Source organism: Pistacia vera, unplaced genomic scaffold (genome assembly GCF_008641045.1).
Source record: "Pistacia vera cultivar Batoury unplaced genomic scaffold, PisVer_v2 Contig122, whole genome shotgun sequence".
Classification (NCBI taxonomy): Eukaryota; Viridiplantae; Streptophyta; class Magnoliopsida; order Sapindales; family Anacardiaceae; genus Pistacia; species Pistacia vera.
Genome location: NW_022195271.1, coordinates 613,363 through 637,506, shown reverse-complemented (window position 1 = coordinate 637,506; position 24,144 = coordinate 613,363). Strand labels below are relative to the sequence as shown.

The 24,144-nt window shown below is 34.6% G+C and overlaps 4 protein-coding genes across 6 annotated transcripts; 1 reads left to right on the top strand and 3 right to left on the bottom strand.

Annotated features, from left to right (window-relative positions):
- Positions 1-1,349: 1,349 nt before the first annotated feature.
- On the bottom strand, positions 1,350-9,461 carry LOC116114983 (zinc finger CCCH domain-containing protein 11-like). Of its 2 annotated transcripts, none has more exons than XM_031401133.1 (8): positions 9,134-9,461; positions 8,676-8,760; positions 8,435-8,575; positions 8,054-8,142; positions 7,690-7,878; positions 7,430-7,560; positions 7,237-7,339; positions 1,350-1,768 (listed from the first exon to the last, which is right to left on the bottom strand). In XM_031401133.1, exons 1-8 carry the CDS (start codon positions 9,290-9,292, stop codon positions 1,598-1,600), a joined length of 1,068 nt encoding a protein of 355 aa, XP_031256993.1. In that variant the 5' UTR covers positions 9,293-9,461; the 3' UTR covers positions 1,350-1,597. The 2 variants fall into 2 exon arrangements, with proteins under 2 accessions (XP_031256993.1, XP_031256986.1); XM_031401126.1 differs by having other exon boundaries at positions 1,351-1,768; positions 9,122-9,459.
- A 1,094-nt stretch (positions 9,462-10,555) lies between these two features.
- LOC116115450 (pentatricopeptide repeat-containing protein At5g02830, chloroplastic) lies at positions 10,556-15,744 on the top strand. Of its 2 annotated transcripts, XM_031401612.1 has the most exons (13): positions 10,556-11,168; positions 11,363-11,450; positions 11,599-11,803; positions 12,034-12,141; positions 12,258-12,422; positions 12,603-13,193; positions 13,829-13,894; positions 14,027-14,107; positions 14,286-14,383; positions 14,630-14,837; positions 14,978-15,038; positions 15,222-15,304; positions 15,396-15,744. In XM_031401612.1, the coding sequence occupies exons 1-13, from the start codon at positions 10,574-10,576 to the stop codon at positions 15,462-15,464; spliced, it is 2,418 nt and encodes an 805-aa protein (XP_031257472.1). In that variant the 5' UTR covers positions 10,556-10,573; the 3' UTR covers positions 15,465-15,744. The 2 variants fall into 2 exon arrangements, with proteins under 2 accessions (XP_031257472.1, XP_031257468.1); XM_031401608.1 differs by having other exon boundaries at positions 15,222-15,744.
- Positions 15,745-15,886: 142 nt separating this feature from the next.
- Positions 15,887-17,785, bottom strand: LOC116114927 (DNA topoisomerase 6 subunit A). Its single transcript, XM_031401059.1, has one exon. The coding sequence runs from the start codon at positions 17,420-17,422 to the stop codon at positions 16,127-16,129; it is 1,296 nt and encodes a 431-aa protein (XP_031256919.1). The 5' UTR covers positions 17,423-17,785; the 3' UTR covers positions 15,887-16,126.
- Positions 17,786-18,032: 247 nt separating this feature from the next.
- Positions 18,033-21,700, bottom strand: LOC116114938 (thioredoxin-like protein AAED1, chloroplastic). The gene is made up of 9 exons (XM_031401071.1): positions 21,417-21,700; positions 21,203-21,347; positions 21,051-21,096; positions 20,477-20,536; positions 20,040-20,076; positions 19,738-19,817; positions 19,534-19,625; positions 18,612-18,672; positions 18,033-18,269 (listed from the first exon to the last, which is right to left on the bottom strand). Exons 1-9 carry the CDS (start codon positions 21,592-21,594, stop codon positions 18,210-18,212), a joined length of 759 nt encoding a protein of 252 aa, XP_031256931.1. The 5' UTR covers positions 21,595-21,700; the 3' UTR covers positions 18,033-18,209.
- Positions 21,701-24,144: the final 2,444 nt, after the last annotated feature.

Below are 24,144 nucleotides of genomic sequence, written 5' to 3'. Positions count from 1 at the left end.
GTTCAAATTTTTTTTGTTTATTTTTTGCCCCCATCGAGTGAAATTCCTGGATTCGCCACTGCATGGTGACCTTCAAGAAGAAGTCTATATGGAGCAACCATCCAGGTTTGTTGCTCAGGGGGAGTATGGGAAAGTTTATCATCTTCGCAAATCATTGTATGGTTTGAAACAGAGTCCATGTGCTTGGTTTGGAAAGTTTAGTCAGGTAGTTGAAAAGTTTGGAATGACAAAGAGCAAGTCTGATCACTTTGTCATTTACAAACAATCGGTAGTTGACATTATTCTTCTTGTCATATATGTTGACGACATTATCATCACTAGGAGTGACACTGTAAGGATTTCATTACTTAAGTCATTTCTTCACACCCAGTTTCATAAAAAAGATTTAAGAGTGTTGAAGTATTTCTTGGGGGTTGAGGTAACGAGGAGCAAGAAAGACATCTTCCTCTCTCAAATGAAATATGTACTTGACTTATTAATTGAGACAGGAAAATTGGGAGCTAAGCCATGCAGTATGCCAATATTTCCTAATTCGCAACTTACCAAAGATGGTGAATTGTTTGAATATCCTAAGAGGTATAGAAGACTGGTTGGAAAGTTGAACTGTCTAACAGTCACTCGTCATAATGTTGTGTACTCTGTCAATGTAGTAAGTCAATTCATGTCTTCTCCTACGATTGACCATTGGGCAGCGTTAGAGCAGATTTTGTGTTATCTGAAAAGAGCTCCAGGATGTGGTATTTTGTATGGAAATCATGGACATAATAATATTGAATGCTTCTCTGATGTAGATTGGGCAGGTTCTAAGATAGATAGGAGATCCCTACGAGCTACTATGTTTTTGTTGGTGGAAATTTGGTCTCATGGAAAAGCAAGAAGCAAACTGTTGTATCCCAGTCTAGTGCAGAATCGAAATATAGGGCTATAACCCAGTCTGTATGTGAAGTAATATGGATATATCAATTTTTTTACAAGTTGGTCTTATAACCTCTTTGCCAACGAAAGGTGTAATAACCAAGCCGCTCTTCATATTGTTTCTAATACTGTATTTCATGAACGAAACTGTCATTTCATTTGTGAGAAAATACAACAAGGTTTAATCTCTATAGGATATGTGAAGACTGAAGAACGACTAGAAGATGTTTTCACTAAAGCTTTGAATGGGATTCAGATTGATTATATTTGTAACAAGTTGAACATGATTAGCAACTATCCTCCATCTTGAGGGGGAGTGCTGTAGATAAGATTTTACATGATTAAGTATATAAATCTATAACATGAGATTAAGATTATAATCAATATATATTAAGAACAAATCTGTAAAATAGGAAGATGGATTATTCATTTCCAAGATTAGATTATTTATTTCCTAGATTAGTTTTTTATTTTCCTATATATTGACGTATAATTTACAAACACATATATAATAAAATTACAATCAGTTCTCTGTTTTTCACATGTATCAACTAATTACTTAACTTCATGATCATCTTAGCAGCTGAGATTTGCGAAGTGGACACATATGAGGTCACAGCAGGATCAAAAAGTCAAAACTTAAAAAATACATGAAGACCGAAGACTCTGCGCTTCCCAAAATTCAGCCTTTGCTAGGCTCCTGAATTTGGATTGATGTCTTTGCTAAGCTAGCCTCCAATTCATTTAGCTCGTTGATGTCTAGCTCATCATCGTCATCATCAGGGAGCACTTCATCATCCTGAACTGATTTTGCTGAGGTACTTGTTCCATCTCCAGCAGAATTGCCATTGACCTAAAGTTTGATCAGCAAAACATAAGATATTCAGAATACACCTAATCCATTTGGATTTCAACTCATGATTAGAAACAACCATAAATTATTCATTACAACACCTTTTTCAAGTTCCAGCAACAATATGTAGTAATGTCTAGCAATGAGACAGGTGCTTTCTCTTTTTGATTAATGGACCTGAAATAATGTCAAAGTTGGCCGGTAGAGTGAAAGCAACTTGAGGAAGGCATTTGAAGAAGGAGAAAAGCTGCCCCATCAATCATATTTATTGATGAATTAATTCCATAGCTCCAAAGAGGGAAAAGACCACATGGTGAAGTGGAGAGGCGTATAGTTTCCCAGCTTCTAACTCTAATGGATGCCCTTAAGTCCCGCTCATGTGATTGTTATGGGAGCCACAATAGGCCAAATAGCATTGTCCTGCTTTCAGGAGATTTGATCGAGAGATTGACATATTATATGGACAGTAGTGAACATCATCCATATTTATGGACAACCGTTCACTAGAAAAATATTTTTATTTAGTAGTGTGTCTAGATTATTGGTGTGAGTAAGAAGGACACGTAAACCGGTACATATTTTCAGTTGCAAAAATATCGATGTTCGTACTTTGTGCTAAAATCACAATCCAAAGGAATTTTATGATTATCATAGCTCGACAAAATCGTAGGGCAACAATCACATTCATCATTTTCTTCCCACCACCAACAAAAGACAATTTGAAAGATTTTGATATGATAAATAGAAATAAAATTATGAACTTTGACATTATCGACACAATACTGTAACGCTGATAAGTTGCAACTAATCGGGAAGATGCATCTTCCAGCACAGCTTGAATAGTTGAGAGCAAGCTGGAAAGTTTTTTCATATCTTTGTCAACACCCCACAGCAACCCAACCTCCTTTCGGATGAGTGAGTTCAAATTCTCCAGCAAAACTTGAATAAAAGCGTCAGCCATTTGCAATTGCAAGGTTGAAAATCCAATGCTCTGAGAGAGATTTGTTATGGGAAGGAGATAGAGGTGGCCTGAGTAAATGGAATTGGAAGACTTGCATGTAGCTTGAAAGTCAATATTGCAAGGAAGTATTTATGGCAGAAAACCTGACTCGCTTGTTAATTCAATTTGAGTTAAAGAGTTCTATACCAAGTCTAAAATACTTGGATTGTGAACGTGGACAGCGAGGAAATTCGGACCAAGCAAGTTACATGGAGGGAAAGAGCCTAAACATTTTGATCCAAACCATTCCAAATCCAAGCCTTAGAAAGGAAGCCCAAGCCCATTAGGAAAAAAGCCTAAGTGTTGAAGTGGTCCAATCTGGTCCAAATCTCATTCCAAAGGAGAAGATCCATATGAACTCTTATTGAATCCATTTGCAAGATTCTCAAGACTCAAACTCTCACACCCTTATTAGTAAACTTGATTAGGATCATTGATCAAGTTTTGATATAATAAAGTGAGTTTATTTCAACTAATGGGATGGTTAAAAACATAGATCCTAGAATTAGAGAATCGTGTCTACTTTGCATTAAATAGGCATGGTCTTCCTTTTTGAGTGAATAGCTTGTAATATTTGTTAATTTAATTTTTTTTTATTGTATTTGTCAATTATTTACTTGACCTTGTAATTGCCTATATAAAGGTAACTATTCTCTTTGTAACATTTAGCTTATAAAATATTGAAAATTGTTTTATCCATTTGAGAGAACTTTGTATTTTTTGTTATGCATTCTTTATCCAAGTCTCGACAAGAGGATTTGGTGGTAAATCAATTCAAGTTGGTGAAGCAATCATTCATGCTTGAAGTGTTTCTACTTGTCTTGGTCCGAAATTGCAAGTAAGTGTGACATTGTTTTTGTATTGCATTTGGCCGAATTTTAACTTGGGTTTATGGCATGTTGTGCTGTGTTGTTGAAATTGGTTGGAATTCGATCATAACCTAAGAAGGTTTTCTCCTCTGCATCTTCAAGCACAACCTGAATAGTTAAGATCAAGCCAAAAAGTTTCTTCATTTCTTTGTCAACACCCCAAAGCAACACAGCTTTCTTTCGAATGCGTTGAGTTCAAATTCTCGTGTAAAATTTGAACAGAAGCCCATTTGAAACATTTGAAATGCAAGTTCAAAATTCCAAAGTCCATCTAAAATATATCTTCTTCTTTTTTTTTTTTTTTTTTTTTTTTTGAATACTTGTAAATTAAAATCAAAATTGAGATAATTGTATTGTATTTATATACTTGTATTTCTAATGAATGTGTAATTGTTAATGTCAATTCTTAATCCTAATATCTGAGTTTATATTTGCAATTTATAATTAAAATTAATAAAAAATACTAAAATTCAATTAATATTTCAATGTCTTATTATTTTATTTTATAGTGATTATATATTATTATAATTAATACAAATATAAAATGAGAGAGAAAGGAGAATGAAGATTGGAATTGGAGTTTGAAAAAATAAGAGAAATAATAGGGTATTTATAGGAAAAAAATGTGAAATAGCCGTTATTAACGACTATTTTTTAAAATATTTTTAGTGGGCCATGCCATGTCGACTCGCTTGCCTTTTTTTAAGGCCAACGGCACGACCCGTGTGATCATGGGCTTTGTTATGCCATGCTTTTTTTCATGTCAACTCAACTCTACTTGCAACTCGAATATAAAACCCTAAAAGTATAACTAACAAAAGGATTTGTTAGTGGGATTTGTCATCAACCACGAGGGGAGAGGTTAACCCTAAATAATATTACTGACCCAGTTCAGAAGTAATGATCCAAACAATGTACATTAAGTCAAATTTTGAAACCTCTAATAGAGATCATTAGGGTTTGTCATAATACTTGTTAATCATAGACATAATATCTACTAAAATAGAATTTTTAGACCAAGAAAATACTTACCCAGTGTTCTGAAAAGATAAAAAACAGATCGAAATTCACCCAACAGTGGAGAAGGTGAGAACAAGCCATATGGAAATAAAAGGCGTATTTTTCCAACTAAAATCACCAACAAAGCTACGGACACCGATATTTTTGCATCGAAAATATGTATCGGCCTACGTGTTCCCCTGACTCACACCAGTAATCCAGACGCGCTATTAAACAATAAATATTTTTCTAATAAATGACTGTCCATCAAATATGAACGGTGTTAGGAAGCAAATGGCTCAAATTCGTGAGCTTGTAGAACTTCCTCTCAGACACCCTCAGCTCTTCAAATCAATTGGTGTGAAACCCCCAAAGGGAATCTTGCTTTAAGGGCCACCTGGGTCTGGAAAAACCTTGATTGCAAGAGCTGCTGCTAATGAGACAGGTGCTTTCTTCTTTTTGATTAATGGACCTGAAATAATGTCAAAGTTGGCCGGTGAGAGTGAAAGCAACTTGAGGAAGGCATTTGAAGAAGGAGAAAAGCATGCCCCATCAATCATATTTATTGATGAATTAAATTCCATAGCTCCAAAGAGGGAAAAGACACATGGTGAAGTGGAGAGGCGTATAGTGTCCCAGCTTCTAACTCTAATGGATGCCCTTAAGTCCCGGGCTCATGTGATTGTTATGGGAGCCACAAATAGGCCAAATAGCATTGATCCTGCTTTCAGGAGATTTGATCGAGAGATTGACATATTATATGGACAGGTAGTGAACGATCATCCATATTTGATGGACAACCGTTCACTAGAAAAATATTTATTATTTAGTAGTGTGTCTAGATTATTGGTGTGAGTAAGAAGGACACGTAAACCGGTACATATTTTCAGTGCAAAAATATCGATGTTCGTAGCTTTGTTGCTAAAATCACATATCCAAAAGGAATTTTATGATTATCATAGCTCGACAAAATCGTAGGGCAACAATCACATTCATCATTTTCTTCCACCACCAACAAAAGACAATATTGAAAGATTTTGATATGATAAATAGAAGATAAAATTATGAACTTTGACATTATCGACACAATACTGTAACGCTGATAAGTTGCAACTAATCTGGGAAGTGTATCAACTAATTGCTTAACTTCATGATCATCTTAGCAGCTGAGATTTGCGAAGTGGACACATATGAGGAGAGCTAGTTCACAGCAGGATCAAAAAGTCGACACTTTAAAAATGCATGAAGACCGAAGACTCTGTGCTTCCCAAAATTCAGCCTTTGCTAGGCTCCTGAATTTGGATTGATGTCTTTGCTAAGCTTGCCTCCAGTTCATTTAGCTCGTTGATGTCTAGCTCATCATCGTCATCATCAGGGAGCACTTCATCATCCTGAACTGATTTTGCTGAGGTACTTGGTCCATCTCCAGCAGAATTGCCATTGACCTGAAGTTTGATCAGCAAAACATAAGATAATCAGAATACACCTAATCCATTTGGATTTCAACCCATGATTAGAAACAACCATAAATTATTCATTACAACACCTTTTTCAAGTTCCAGCAACAATATGTAGTAATGTCTATGAAAAAAAAAGGTTTTGATTGCATAAATCTTCTTTATTAACAGTTTCTCTGGATTACTTTTCCCAAATTAAATCAAACGGCCACATTTAATTGCATTGCCAAATTTTGATTTCTAGTAGCAACTCAAAGCTGTTTATGTTGTTACATTTCAAGTAGATAGAAACTGAGAAACTGTTTGACAGCCACCGTTATCATGCAACCAACCCAGGAAATTTTTCTCATAACAAAATCTTAATACTTCCCCAAATTTTTCATTGAACCAAAGGTATTGTCAATCTGTCATATAAAATGTCTCTGGCACTCAAAAACTTCTTAGAAATGAAAAGAAACAAGAAACAGCAATGCAATAAATCACTCTAGTATGTCTATAATGTCCAAAATCATGCCATTGTTAGACAGGCCACAACTTCTTTAAAGTTGTGTCCATGCTACATAAGCAGCAATAGATGCAGGTCAAAATTTAACAGTCATTAAAATGACAGACTATTAGGTTACCATCCAGGCTCCTTCCAATTGAATAAAGAAGTTGGGCATTATAAAACAGCAGTGATATACATCCCATGTGATGTGTCATTGTTTTAGAGATACACATCATGGACTACTTAATCACATAAGCCACATGTATCACTAATAAAATGTCACATCACTAGGGATTCATAAAACTGTTCTAATAAAAATGATATCCAAGTAAACAACAGATCTAATAAGATGCATAATTAATGAAATTTGTATTATCTGGTCATTTCACCATTACACAATCTGTGCAAAGAATAATGAAATCTAAAACATTGATAAACAAAAAGTAGTTAACAGGTATTATCTAGCCACATCACCATCTAAATTATTTGTGCACAAAGATATAGAAAGCTAAATTTTGTTTCCTTTTTTCTGTATATCATCGAAAACCAAGTAATTTTGTTCAACACACAGAGGAAAGTCTATGAAGAAATAATAGCACTGGAGTAATGTCTGAAAGTTTTTGCGAAAAATGCAGAAGTGACACGTGAAGAATTACCTTCTGTTCCTTAGCATGAGATTCTTCCTCTCTTTGGTACTTCTCATATGCCTCAGCATCATCCACAAATACACTAGAATCTGACAGGAAGAGTTCACGCCCACTGAAAAGAAATAAAAAGTACATGTTAAAACCTAAGACCCAAAAATTTAGGGAGCACACAGGCACAACATTGACACACACAGGAAATTACCTCATACGGTCATTCTTAGCTCTCTCTGCCCTCTGTGCATCCAAACCAGCTTCTCTTTCAGCAATCTTCTTTTTCTTCCACTTCATGAACAACTCAGGAGTCATGGGGGTTGAAGTAGTTACTTTAGCACGCTAGTAGGAGAAAAAGAGAGTTAGCTGATTTAGGGGGAAATATTAGATCACCTATCATGTACTCAGAATAAAGCTACTGTCACAATTAAACAAAAGGTAACCTAGATCCAGAAAAAATCTATTTTTCACCTGATTTTCAATCTCCTCCTCAATAGTTATCTTTTCACTCTCTTCCTCTAACAGAGCCTTCATCTGAGATTTCAAAACATATCCAGGAGGAAGAGCATGCCTGTAGTGGCAGTCTTTACCACCATTTGGGCAGACCCAAAACCATCCATATTGTTTCTTCTCCACAGCATCTAAGAAGTATTTACAAACCTACAGACAAATCAAAGAGAATGAGGTTATTTCTCAATTCTCTAAACTTCAGCCCTTTCTAATTCTCTCCATGACCTTCTGTTGTATTCTATGAGCCTATATACAGGCATTCTGGAGTTGGAAATAGTTTTCATAGAGAACAAATTGTACAGAAATAACATCATGGAAAACTTACAATATCAGTAGGTTTATTCTGTTGATACTCCTTATTCTTTGATTCAACAACCTTCTCCAAAGTTTCTTGATCCCAATCCTCCATTGTTACTAAAGAAAAGAAGCACCAAGATCCCAAATAAGAATAACAAATGCGTGCATATATAAACATGAATTACAAAAAAAATATAATAATAAATAATTTTCAACATGTTTCATTAAGCTCAAAACTGGGGACTACAGTTGCGCTAAAAACTTTAATAGCTAGATAACCCATAGAAACTAATATCCCAGGGAAATGGCACAAAGAGATTCAAACCACTTAAGTCTTATGCTATAATCCACATATCCATAACTAAGTAACAAGTAACAACCAACAAAATAAAATCTTTTAAGCAATAACCTTGGTCACGCTTGTCGCTGTAAAGGTCAATCTTTTCCCCTTTCCGCTGAACATTTAAATCATGCGAGAACTTGCATTTGAAACCTTTTGCACACTGCCCCGCTTTATAAAACTCGCATAGTATAGACTTGGGATCAACACCTGGGCACATGTTCAGAAAGTACCAAGTTGTATGCATAAAACAAAATCTTCATACATTGCTAACCCAGTTCAAAGAAAAATCAAGAAATACAAAACTAACCAACGGGAACTTTAGGCTGACTAACTGCAATCTTAAACAAATCATTCAGCTCCTTGTCTTTTGCCTTCTCCTCCTCCTTCTTTTTCTGAAATTATAATAGATTCTATCGGAAATCATAATATTCAATAAATTTAAAATGCTTAAAAGGTTAATTTAAAAAATAAAAAAAAGCCCCTCAACTCAGCTAAGCGAAATACTCATAACAGGCCCATCTGATTAAACAATAAAAACTTTCAGGGAAATTTTCAATGATCGCCTGAGATTTTGAGGATCATCACAAACTTCCCTAAATTCCCCATCGGGATTTTATCAAATTTACCCAAAAACTAATAACATTTCAATGATATTTTGTGAAATTAAAAACCGTATAAATAATTTAAAAAAAAAAAAAAAGAATCCCAATTCATGATCATGATTGTTATAAAATCAGAGAACTATGAAAGAACCTTAGCGGCGACCTTAGACGAGTCGGGTTTGGGTTGAACGGATTGCTTGAGATTCTGAACATATTTCTGAACGTTTTTGCTCTTGTTTTTGTTCTTAAGACCGAAGGTCTTGTCTTCTACGATCTTCTGCTTCTTCGCTATTTCTGCTTTTGATTGCTGCTTCGGAGGCATCTCTTATTAGCATCAAATATGGAGAATTAAACGAGCTGAGCTCGATTGATTATTTGATTTGATTTGGGTAATTAGGGTTCGATTATGAGATTGATTGCCCGGTCAGACTTTGATTTAGGCCCGGACGGGATCGAGAAGCTGCGTTTCGTTGTGAATTGCCCGATGTGTCCCTAGTGCTTTTCGACGTGGCTGATTTTAGGAGGCTTTCTACTTACAATAATACTAGAATAATGTTTTGCTTACTCACAACCTTATTAACTATTTTACTATTCTTTGTTAAAATTATATATGGTATCTATACTATGCATATAATATGCATACTATATTTTATATATACATAAAATAATAAAATAAGATAGTGAATAAGCATAGTATTACCCTTCTATTTATCGTTTTTGTCCACCTGTTTTCTCCTCTTCTTATTGAACTACTGTCATCACCTATTCGTCATCATCAAGTTATATTTTTAACATCATTTTAAATCTTCATGGTTAAAACTTAAAAATATCATCTTTATATATATATATTATATATATCTATATTATTATATATATATAATAAATTATAAATATAATATATATATATATTTTTTTTTTTTTTTATGACCAAGGTGATTGGTTACTTGTACACATAGCTTTTCTAACTAATTTCTGAAACCTATTAAATATCTTACAAGTCTAATATTAAGATAAGTCACAAATGTAGAGTGTTTGGGTCAACTTACACGTACTAGACTTTCCCAATTAATTCTCGGAGTCCATTGAATACTTTACAAGTGCAATATTCTATAATAAGTCACCAATATAATAAGTGATCCCAAAGTGATTTGAAAAAAAATCAATGAAGAATCAAACATTCTTAACCGTCAAGTCAATCCGTTTAAGCTTTTATTTCTATTTCAATTGGATTAAGATTTAAAACAATTAAACATTTAAATTTAAATTTTATAAAATATTTTGAACATTTCTATAATTGTCGAACAGTTCAAACAAAATGAGCAAAATATAGAGTTAATTAAATAACTTTAATTATAAAAATTTAGTTTCATTGATTTATACAAAATATATAATAAATCTGCTTGTGAAGTTAAGGGAGTAAAATCACAGAATGGGAAATCCTGACCGTTAGAATTGGAGCGAAAATGCAATAACAGAATATTTGATTTCCCAAAAATACCCTTATAGTTGATAAAATCCCCAGCCTATCTAACGACCTCTGAAATTCAATCCACTTGAAAATTAAAAAATCCCAACACCACACATTTCCATCCATTGGCCAAGAATGAGACTCATTCTTGGCACCACCACCACCACCTCCTCCACCTCCTCCTCCTCCTCTATTGTCGCACCGCCGCCGCACCAGGCCCACCACGGCCACCGCAACGGGCCCAAGCCCAAACCCAAGTCCAAACCCACACCCAGTTCCAAACACTATATTGCTAAGCTCTCTCCCTCCGCAACTCCTGCACCAGCACCGCCGACTGTCCATTCTTCTCACGCGCCTCTTCTCTCCAGCCTCCGGTGGGACTATACTTCCCAACTGAAGTACCATGCGGACCTGGCATCCAAGCTAGCAGAGGATGGGAGACTTGAGGAGTTTGTGATGATTCTGGAGAGTGTAGTTGTTTCCGGTGGGAGTGGTTCAAAGTTTGTTTCTTTGTTGAGTTTTGAGTTGGTCTCACGTGGGATTGTGAGGAGTCTTCTAGATGGGAGGGTTCATTGTGTTGTTGAGGTTTTGAAGAAAGTGGAGAAACTTGGTATCGCTCCATTGAAGCTGTTTGATGGAAATTCTTTCCAATATCTTAAGAAAGAGTGCAAGAAGATTGTGGATTGTGGTGAATTGGAGAAATTTGTTGACTTGATTGACACTCTTGCAGGTAATATGTCATTTTTAATTTAGTGATTTTGGGGATTCTGGGTTTTAAGAAAGGGTTTCAAATAGTCAATAGCAATTCATATAACTAATTTTATCAACGTTTTAAGGGACTCTTCTAACATTTTTGCAAGAGAGCTTTTCTTTTTTTTATGCTGCAAATTGAATGATGGATGAGAATTCTTCTGTTTAGTCCAGGGTTCCGAATTCCCATCAAAGAACTGGGTGACTCATACCGCATTGTAAAGTTTTGTGTTGATAAACGTGACACAAATTTGGCAATCAGGTATTACTATTGGTTTGTTGACAGCATAATTCTTATTTGATTTTTAATGACTCTTTTTTTAATTGTTGGAACAAGTTATTACTCAACCATAGTTTCAACTGATATTGTGCTGGCTTATTTCTGATATTTTAGTTATCATGTAATGCAGATATGCAAGCATACTTCCACATGCACATATATTGTTCTGTACCATTATCCATGAATTTGGAAAGAAAAGGGATTTGGTTTCTGCTTTGACGGTATATGAAGCATCCAAGAAAAACTTGATTGGTCCTAATATGTACATATGTCGTACGATCATTGATGTTTGTGGTCTCTGCTGTGACTACATGCAATCTAGGAGTATTTATGAGGTACTTGTTATAATGGTCTCGAGATTTTATTGAGGTCTTTCAGGATGACTTCTAAATGTCATATATGTGGTTTAGGATTTAGCTTCCCGTATAGAGTATTTCTGCAGACTGCAGGCTAATAACTAGATGCTTTAATGCAGGTTTCAGTAATGCCTTGTTTTGAAATGTTTATATGTTCTTTTGCTGCCATTGAGATAAATGATTTCATTTACACACTAAGTTTTATGCAGGATTTACTAAGTCAGAAGATTGCCCCGAATATATATGTGTTTAACAGTGTCATGAATGTGAATGCCCATGATCTGAATTTCACATTACAAGTGTACAAGAATATGCAAGTAATGCTTCTCTCTCTGTTTCTCTTAGTTTTAGAAGTTTGAAGGAAATTGAAATGTATAAGATTCCTCTTAGACTTATGTCAGCAAAATAATACCTTTCTTCTTCATATCTCCAGGAGTTTGGTGTCATGGCAGATATGACATCTTACAATATCCTCTTGAAGGCATGCTGTCTTGCTGGAAGGGTTGATTTGGCACAAGAAATATATAGGGAAGTAATGCATTTGGAATCAAAAGGAGTGCTGAAGTTGGATGTCTTCACATATAGCACAATAGTAAAGGTAACATCTGTGCTTTAAGTGAACATTAATCAGAGTGCCGCTATCTGCTCTAAGTCTCATGACTTTTGTCTTGTTCTTTCCTTTTTTGTGTCCCTTAATGCTTGTAGATCTGAAGATCCATCTAGTGAAGCTTTTATACAACATCTTTATGTCTTCATAACCTATGCATCAATTTTCCAGGTTTTTGCAGATGCAAAATTGTGGCTATTGGCATTACAAATTAAAGAAGACATGCTATCCGCGGGTGTTACTCCTAATACAGTTACATGGTCATCATTGATCAATGCTTGTGCGAATGCTGGTCTTGTAGAGCAGGCACTTTGTTTATTTGATGAGATGCTTCTGGCTGGCTGTGAACCGAATTCACAGTGTTGCAACATCCTTTTACAAGCTTGTGTTGAGGCTTGCCAGTATGACAGAGCTTTTCGTCTCTTCTGGTCCTGGAAGCAAAGTTCAGCTCGGCAGACTTTTTGTGAAGATAGCAATGGCGATAATAGCATTTTAAGTACAGAGACAAAACACAACTATTTTGTTACTAGTACACAGAGTGTTGTATCAAATCCACATCATTTAAGCTTTTCCAAGAGGTTTCCCTTTAAACCCACAACTACGACATACAATATTTTGATGAAGGCCTGTGGTACTGATTACTATCATGCAAAAGCTCTAATGGATGAGATGAGAACAGCAGGTCTATCCCCTAATCATATAAGCTGGTCAATTTTGATCGATACTTGTGGAGGATTGGGCAACATAGAAGGTGCCGTCCAGGTAAGATGTGCACTTCATTTACATATTTTTATGAAAATTTTCGTGGCTGCTGGTTGAATTACATGAATGCACATCCGGATGGAACCACTAAGGTTTCTTTTTCCATTATATATCACCCCTACTACATAGGAATTTTGAACCATTTCGTCTGGATTCACCCCCTTCCCATGATAAAATTAATATGTTCTTCGTTATTTACTCTGTTCTTCCCAACTATTTTTTTTTTCTTATAAGAGAATCATAAATTTTATGTTTTGTTGGTTTAAATCAATATTTTCTTTTTTCCAATTGGATGCTCATATATTAGTCTTAGGAAATGTTTTATTGTCAAAGAAGATTTATTTGTTGAGTAATACATCATATCTACTATTGTCTATACACAAAATATGAATGCTTAGGAATTGTCCCCTTTGAATAAATTTTTTTGGCTCCGTCACCGGATGCACATTTGTAATCAAATCTTGTGGTTTAACACTTCTCTTTAACATTGATCATTGAGGACTTAAAAAAAATTTGCTAATGCATTTCATTTACAGTTTCCCCAATTTTTCAAGGAAGACGGAAACATTCTTCATATTGACAGATTGTTTTATGAGGATATAATTTAACAACAGATATGTTTTCCTTCAGTGCAGATTTTGAATAGTATGCGTAAGGCTGGAATCAATCCTGATGTTGTTGCATATACCATAGCTATCAAGGTCCGAAGTTATTTTTATTTTCACAAAACTGGACTGTTTATGATTTTTGTTTTAAAATATGCTTGATTAGTTGTTGTTTTTCCCATATTGACGAGCCCTCGATGTTGATTCATTGCGCTGTGTGCTTCGTAGGTTTGCGTGAAAAATAAAAACTTGAAGTTGGCATTTTCATTATTTACAGATATGAAACGGTATCAGATACAACCAAATTTGGTAAGTGTTCTATGTTCAGACTTGATATATTTTCTTCCCTCAATCATATATACTTTCCATTATTAACAAGAAATCAGCTGGATCCAAGTCCAACTCCAGGCTGTTCCTGGCAACACATAATTGATGGGAATTTTCAGTTCAATTCAACGTGTATAATTCTTAGATGTTTTTTGTCCAGGTAACATATAATACACTTTTGAGGGCTCGAAGTAGATATGGTTCCTTACATGAAGTGCAACAATGTCTGGCTGTATATCAGGATATGAGGAAAGCAGGGTAAGCGTAAATTAGATCTCTGTACGCTTTCACATGTTGCCAAGACAATTTTTATACAATGGCGAAAGATATTCAGTAGTAGCTAATATTTGATGGAATTTATATATACAACTATCACCCTTGCAATGCATAGGCATATTTTGATTTGATAGTTGGAAATCCGAACACTCGCAATGCTATGAAGCAAATGAGTTGGTCAATTGTCTTACCATTGGATTTGTTCTTATGATTATGGATAAATTGCAGGTTCAAATCCAATGATCACTACCTCAAGGAATTAATTGAGGAGTGGTGTGAAGGAGTGATACAAAACAACAATCAGAACCAAAGAGAGCTCACTTCAAGCAAAGGAACCAACTTAAGATCCCAGAGCCTATTGCTTGAAAAACTTGCAGAAAACTTGCAAAAGAGCAACGCTGAAAACCTAGCAATTGATCTACGGGGTCTAACAAAGGTATGGTTGATATCAGCCAGCTGGAAATTAGAGAATTGTTAACTTCTTCAAATACTGGTATCTGGAGTAGTTTAAAGATAGGCAATTTTACATGGATGAAACAATGATGCCATTCTAACTTCTGTAATATGTAATGTCAGGTTGAAGCACGGATTTTTGTTCTAGCAGTTCTACGGATGATCAAGGAGAACCATTCTCTAGGTACTTCTTAATTAGCTTGCATAAAAAAGGAAGCATGTAAATGTCTTCCATTCACATATTTCACAAATGTTTTTCCATTAAATCAATTAATTTTTTGCAGTTTCAGCAGACTAGAACTCTAGGGCAAACTAATAACATGAGATAAAGAAATATGTCTAACTTTCAACTAAATTCTGATTGCAGGGATTCCAGTCAGAGATGACTTGTTGATAATCTTAGGACCCAATAAAGTAGATGTAAATCCAGCCGAAAGCAAAGACTCTGAGGTGAAAGATGCAATAACTAAACTTTTGCAGAATGATTTGGGCCTCAACGTCTCGTTGGATGGACCTATAATCACAATTGATAAAAATGTAGATATGGACAAGCCTTTTGATTCAGATCCTAATTCGGAAGAAATTTTGGGAAGGAAAAGATTACACATGAAATTCAAATCTTCAACTAGGAGGCCTGCAATTCTACAAAGGTTAAAGGTGACAAAGAAATCACTGCACCGCTGGTTGCAGAGAAGAATAGGTGGCACTACAAGGTAATTATGTTGCATGTACAAATGCCAATTTTGTGTAAAATTTTGTATAAGTTATATTTGATTTTGCTGTAACTTCTTCAGAGGAATATAACTAAATAAGCCTCTATCTATCTATCTATCTATCTGACAAAAGACATCAGTTTATGTCAAATGTAAGTAGTACTCATAACATAATAAGATAAGTTCTTTCCATTTGTTCATCTTGCCCTTCAAATCAATTTCAAATACTTGTATTTCACCTATCTTGGTAATGGATTAGAGAAGGCAGTAGTAATTCGCAGAAATACAAATACAGAAGCTAGAAGTTGGGCAATAACTTTACAATCAACTCAACAAGAATTAGTAAAAGTCAAGTATATTGAAACTACTTCCATGAATAATATAACATGACTGATAAAGATAAGCGAGCATCAAAGACCTATATATTTCATAGGCATATGAATCCAAGATAATACACAAATAGTCAACATATGATTGCAATCAATGTTATTGCTAACTTCGAAGATGAGTAAACATAAATTTAGAAATCACTCAACATTTATGCAGTTTTCATACCATTTCATAGCCAATCCTTCTGCTGCAACTTCAAGGGCAAATAAACCTCAGACAAGTATTGAAACCCAAACGTGCTCAAGGCCTGAATCTCTGCCTTCTGCTTAGTCTTCACCATCAAATTCAACTCCTCAACCCAGCCAGGATTCTTCTTCACAAAATCCTCCTCCAACAAATCCTTCCCAGTTTTAATATCCTGCTCAGTCATCGGCAGCCTACATTGCTCTGGTATCTTATACTTATCCAAATCACTAGGCCTAATCCCCAGCCACTTAATATCTGGTGTTGTTAAATTCGCGCTATCATACGACATATTCTTAGACCCACAGCCATAAACTGATAAAATCTTTAAACCATATGGATCACTATCAACTAAAGCTAAAACAGGTAACTTCAACTCCGTCTTCATCTTCCTCAAGAACAACCTTGTTGCCACATCAGGCTGGCCCTTGGCAGTAACAATAATACAAGGAAATCGATTGTAAAATCTATCTTCAGCTAACCTAATATAAGCAGCATCTTTCTCAACTAAAAGTATAAACAGTGCATCACTTTGCATGTCACCAACTCGATCAATATTCGGAGGAATTGCTTTACCTCCCATTCCCATTTTGGTACAATCAATCATGTCGCCATTATCGCTGAAAATAAGTCTTCCAACGACCACGCCTTTCTCCGAGGCAATGACGTTGAGGCTGGAGCGCGTGCAGCCCAGCATACACGCCACGTCATCCAAAACGGTATCGGATTGGGTCTGGTCTTGGAAGAGCTTGACGTCCGTGTAGAAGAGATCTCGCTTAGTGACGTGGATGCTCTTCAAGCAGAGTTGGTGAATAAGCGAGAGGATTTTGACGGTGATGGTGGACTTCCGTACGGATGACACATGTGCGAAGGGACGTTGGGTAGATTTGTCTTTCAAAACGATGCGGTCGAGTTCGGGGACGTAGAGCTGGTTGGTGGAGGCGCGTGAGGGGACTTGGAAGGAGAAACCGTTACCGGATACAATGGAGTGAGCTACTTGGAGGATTAGGGTTTCGATCGCCGATTGGACGGAGGAGAGAGAGAGGTCGGCGACTTCGCGACAAGTGGCGGAGAGATTAAGGTCCGAAAGAGTTAAAGGTTTGGATGAAGAGGTGGAGGCGGAGGCGGAGTCGGAGACTGCGTTATGGGCCTCCACAAGTTGTTTGAGGGTTTCGAGAAGTTCAGAGTCGGGCCTCAAGATGTCCTTGAAGGGGAGTACGGCTTCGTCGTCCGACGACGGGTCGCGTCGCCGTCGTTTTTGTTTCTTTTTCTTGTCGGCCATTTGGCGAGCAATGAAGTGCAATCCTTCGTTAGGGCAAATCAAGTAGTGAGCTCTGACAGTGTGACATGAAAATTCATTTGCTGTGGCACAAATTCAGAAACGACATCGTTTATTTGCAGGATTCTTTGTTTTTGGCGGGATGGAGCTAAACAATTCCCCGCTGTTTTAGGCTGTATCTTTCTTTCTTTCTGTAAATTAATAAACTTGTTAACATATATTAACTAAAGTACATCAACTTTTCTGTTACGAGATTTTCTTAATTCATTAACATTCTATACACATTTAAATGCTGTGGATACTAAGAGGGTGGTCACGGGACGATAATTTTAGGGTTTCTAAAATTAGTTAAAGTGCACATAAACTGGTCCCAACACCAACAGTCATAAAAAAAAATAATAATAATAACAATATAAATTGAAAATGGTTTGCACAAAGATTAGTAACAAGTAATTGATACATTATGTTCTGGACATATCAACTGAATAACAAATTAATGCATGCATTTAGAACAAATGTCAGTAACTAATAAAACAAGAGTTAGATTTCTAAAAAAATGTAGTTCTATCAACACATTATACAACATATGGGTAAATGCTGCTTTCCTAACCTATAAACAAAATAATTTCCACCCTACGGGGTGGTGATATATACGTTAGATCTTTATAAAACATTAGTATAAATTGAAAATTATATATACATTATTATCGACCTGACAGTCTCAAATTCTTCCTATATATGATGATACCAGAGAGTGACCCGACAATTACCACAAGGATGGACTAGTTCTTCACACACAACATGCTTTCAATATATCTTCAATATCTGGATCATCCCCTGCTTCATTATCCTGCTTGAGAATAAATTTAATATAATATTGGAAAAGTAAATCGGATTATAGTTAAAAGAAATTAAACTTGAAACAGAAATAGTGTTATAGGGAAAAAAAATGGAACAATCTAATGACAATAAGCGGTCCAAGGGAGTCAAAGTTTCCAATGTTAGCCAAAATATTCAATCCAATGATCTATCAATGGATATGTATATTATAAGATGACTTTTTTAACTACTGTAAAAGGGGTTGGAGCATTGAAGCTTCAAATTCTATGCGGTTAGATTAAGGGGAAAAATTATGATCATTCTTTCTATTTCAAGACAGTCGAGGAAGAAGTGGAATTTTTAGAGAACTGACCTTGTGTATGTACAAGATGTTACTTTTACCAGGTCCTGCAACTATAATTCCTCCTTGCCTCCTGAGAGAAGACAAATTTCACACATCAAGATCTTCAGTGAATGTAATTATTAGAGATTTAAAAAACAAAAGCAGAATCACATGATCAGGATATCAGAGTGCATCAATTTGACTTACAAATGGGGGCTATGGCAGTCCCTGTATTTGTAATACATCCATGTCAAGTTTTCAACTTAACTAATGAAATATGAAATGGCTGGTTTCATGTTGCATGTACTTATAAAGATTCATATTTCGATAGAAATTCCATATAAATCATCCATGAAGTTAAGTAGCTCAAGCATATGCTTTTCAACAAAGGCAACAGATGCGCTGACTTTTTAGCAAATCTCAGTTTAAACTTTGATACTGGACTATACATCCTACAGTCTGAACCTTCTGGTATCAATAGACTCCTTAGGAGTGATGCTTAAGGGATGTTTTCATCCCAGTTCCTCAGCTTGGAAGCTGCTTCTTTGCTGTAGTTGTTTGTCTGGGCTTAGGCTCCATTTTTTCATCAAAAAAAAAAAAAACACACAAAAATTGAAGTTAAAATCAAGCAATTATCTATATGTTTAGGCTATTTTGATTTGCTGAAGCACATGCCAAATAATTTGAGCAGTTTATATGCACTACAGATGCTCCTAATGGATGATCTAAAACTTGTCCAGTCAACTAAATTTATTACTGGTTAGAAAGCTGTTCTTTGTTTGAGAGCTAACAAAGTCCTGTTCCGTATCTGTGGTAGATCCAAATCAACAATGAGCAGAAATAATGGAAGTTCCATTAAATAATGACTAAGAAACTTCTCCTTCAGGAGCTTACAACTTTGAGACCTCCACAAATAATGCATTATAGTATCTAAAACAAATGGGTCACATACCAGCCACCTCTGCTAATAGTATCCTTTTCAAATGAAAGCTTCCAGTCTTGTCGATAACCCTCCATGTATAATTGTATTATCTTAAGACCTGCCTAATGAATTATGAAAGCAACAAATAAGAAATTCTATGCTGAATTATAACATCTAATAACACAAACATCCACAAACAAGCTACATTGAGTCATATGGAATTCTCTTACATACTTTGGGAGTAAACGTGGTTGAAACCCCAGATACAAATCTTAAAGCATTATATGATGAGTGACTTGGATCTGCATAAATTTCTGAGACAAACAACAGGTTTGTTATTGGCCTGCAATATGATGAAAGCAATATGGCTGAAAGACATTTTTGGCAAGGCAAATCAATTGATGGGTGACTGTCAAAAACCCAATGACCCATAGTTTAAAGTAAGGAAGAAGAGCCTCCCTCAAAATGTAAATCTCTTAGCCATCAAATAAATCTAAACCATTGATGACTTGTAACCCACTCATTAAGAGGCATACCTCCTTTGAAATTTGTTTGCTCAGAAAATGTTCTTGCCTACATAAAATTACAGCTGATGGTCATAACAGATATACAATTAAAACAATCAACTTATTCAAAGAATGCCATATATGTTTCTAATGAAGCACAAAAAATAGAAAATAAGACTAAAATTATTCAAGTGCGCTTCTGTTCTTACACAGCCAAAAAAGGGTCTTCTGTTGTACACTTATTTAGAGCATACGCAATGAATGCTCATAGAACCAAGTGAATTCTACATCAATTTATTCCATTGATTTCAGACGGAAATGAATAAAGAACTCAACTAATTGAAGAGAGTTTAAACATCAAATCAGACAGACCTCAACAGTTGCCTTGTCCTTGAATTATAATGCTTTAATTCCCCTTAATAAACCTATCATAGCTTACCAACTCCATATGCATTTTAAAAACGTACCTGTTCAACGCTACCAGGTCCAATTAAAACAAGAGCCACGCCAGACGCATCCATTACATCCTATCAAACATTTGAACAATAGCATTGAAAAGTATACATCTTCCATTTTTCATTTGCAAGCAATTATTCAAATTCAGAAATAAAACTAAAAGTATCCTTCCTCTTCATAGACCTATCTCATCCCCCAAGGTAGGCAAGACATGCTCAAGAATAGGTTGGCCTTTCCACATTGATCAGGAAGCAAAGTAATAAACCCACAGTGTGAAGATATCACCCATCAAAATGTCAGTAATTTTTTTTTGGGTAATTTGTGAAGGTTAATAATACTTCTACACACATGCAGCTCACCTAGGTTGAAGCACAAATATTATCAATAACACATATTATGAAATAACAATTCAATATACATGAGGAGAACTTTTTTTTTTACATTTTTGTTAAAGAAAATTAAAATAATTTTATACAACTTCTAATCTCTCTCACTGTGAATGGTTTAAGATATTTGTATTCAACCAAAACCATTCCTATAATATGATTAATATGTTGTATGAATGGAATTTAAAAAACTTCTTACCTTCTTCGAGGCAAGATAATCCGCTCGCTTACGGCAAAGTACGCATCTGAAAGTAAATGGTTTTTGAAAAAAGAAAGTACAAAAATTGTTTCACAGAACTCCTATACTAGATAAATTAAACGCATGTCAAGGAAAGTGAATCATGTGATCACCCGAAGTGACGAGCAAATGCCACAACTGCTTTTCGATCTTTCCACAAATCGGATACCGAAATTTCGTTTCCATTCAAATCAAAAACTTTCACACTGTCCAATGAATTAACGGTTTCTTCGGCCACTGAACCAGAAGCTTCAATTCCTGTTCACAAAACAAACATGAGAAGAAAAAAAAAGAAGGAAAATAGAAGAAGAGAAAATTATTACTTGCCTGGAGAATTAGAGATTGCAGAGGCAGCGATGAGCCGACGTGGCCGTGCGTGAGTGGAATTGGTCGGTGAGAAGCGGAGGATTTGGAGGTTTGGTGATTGGTTCGGGAATGCACGTGTCGAGAAACGATTGGTGCAGGTGTTGAGTTGGAAAGTGTTGGACGAGAGAGAAATCGCCATGACAGAGTCTGAGTGAGAACTGAGAAGGTAAACGGAGAAGTGAAGCCGGAGCTGGTTAATATGCTCATGCCACCGTTAATTCTTTTGTGGGAGGTGAGACGAACACGTGGCAGACGCTGAACACTTATGACTACGTTGTAGGTCGCACCTTACTTTCTTGTGAGGATGACTCCATGGGATTGATAAAAACTAACGTAACAAACATTTTTACGAATAAAAAAAAATTAATTTTTTATTTTTAAACTATTAGATACAAACCAAACTTCCTAAACCAAACTTCCAAATTTATCATTCCGGTCATAATTTTCATACTTTTTATTAAATAAACCCTCAAATATTGAAAATGGTATTATGGATACCCCTTTCCAGTAACGGTGGACCCTCAAAATTTAAAAATTTTATCATAGATACCCATTTTTATAAAATAATCAACTATTATATGAGTAACCGCAAACAATAAATCTATTGAATATAAAAAATAATATAATTAAATGTCAACAAAATAAAATAACAATACAATAAAATTAACAATATTAATAACGTGATCATGTGTAAGAGATCTTTTAGAATGATAGAAGAGATCTGATAAAAAATACAACTTTAGGATGAATGGCGAGGCATGTATAATACACAGTTTTCTTAAAATAAATTCATATCCTTTACTCAGGTGCACAAGGATTTGAACAGCGTCTGTTTCTTAGGATACAACGAAAGACGAATAGCAAAAGAAGCACCACTCTTCTATTCTAACGAACTGAATTAAGTTTTAACTATAACAAAAGAAAACCTTAAAAACTAGAGAGAAAATGAGAGATTGAAATTTTTTTGGTGTGTTTGAAATGAGAAGAAGAACACCGTTTTTATACTATTCAATGTGGGCAAAACATTGAATTCCACCATTATTTTCCACCTTTTCACTTTTCAATTCTTAAAACTTCCTTCATTAATCCATTAACCTCTCATCTTTCAAATTTTCAACCTACATCACCACATCTTATTTCATTCAATTTAATAATAAATTCCAACACCCATTTACTCAGTTTTTGTCATGTTGCGCTTGCAAATCAATTTATTACAAAAACAAAGTTACCATTTTATCCTAACACTATCTTATAAAACCATTGTTATTATTTCACTCATCTATTTCAAATGATAACATAACGAAATTAGAGTAAAGAGATATCCATGATATAATTTTAAAACTTTAAGAGTCTATTTAATAAAAAGTGTGAAAGTTGTCATCTAAATGATAAATTTGAAAGCTCTCTACCAAGTATATCAATATGATAAAAATATTATATTAATATTTAAAAAAGATGACAATTTAGTAATCTATATAACATACCTATTAATTTATTCCTCGTAACCAAATATATCAATATAACATATCCATCAATTTATTATAACCTAATCAAACACATTTCCTTAATCCATTTCTAATTATGACTAAAATAGATTGGGGTTATTTAATTCATAATAATCCTTCTTTAAAATACATTAAGGAACGATAGAATTAACAAAAAATATATATATTTATTAATTGTCTTAAGATCATTGAACCACAATATTTTTTTTTTTTTAAGGGTTTAGGATTAAGTGTTGGTTAAGAAATTATATACATTGTTCTTTATCATATTAGACTTTGAAAAATCACTATATTAATTCATAGAGGATATTTACCCGTTCAAATATATGGTAATATATATGACTTGAACTTTATATTGTAACCGTTTGATCAATAGAAAATCAACTTATCACAGTAAATTGGGAGATTTTCAAAACTACCCCTCACTTTTTGCTAATCACTTATGGCACCTTTTTTTAGAAATAGTTAAAAAAACCACCTTGAACCCTAACGACATCCATTTGTTAAGTTGCAAGTTGAAATTTACATAAAATTACTATTTTATCATTGCTTTCCTTATATTTGAAATTGTGTGCTATTTCCAATAATTCAAACCAACACTTCTAAGAATTTAATTTAAACTCTAACCAAAGTTATATTAATATATTTGTAAACTTATTATACAATCATAAAAAATTAAAATAAAATAAATAAAGGTATCGTTTACGCATATAACTAATTGGTTGATTAGTGAACTAATGATGAATTAAATTTTAATTCAATTGGGAGGAAAATATTTTTAACATATTTAATGAGTGAGGGTAAAATGAATTTTTATAATAAAATTTAACTTGCAAGTTAAAGGAATTGGATGAGTTTGGTTAGGGTTAATTTTTACTATTTCCCACAAAAGTGCATAAGTTTTTATCATTAGCAAAAGTAAGGAGGCTGGAAATCTCTCCTCTAAATTTATCAAGTGTCAACTTTAATACACGAAAAGTTGTGGTGAATTTCAAAAAATTTAAATATAATTTTCAGAGATATAAATAGTTTTCGAATATAATTAGACCGCTTGAAATTTTGATGATCTTCTAGACCTAGAATTAACCTCGTAAAGGTCATCAATTATTTGTTTTTTTCCAAAATATATTTAAAAGTATTAAAGAAGGGTCAAATAAGTTAAAGTTTCCAGCCAAAATTTTGTG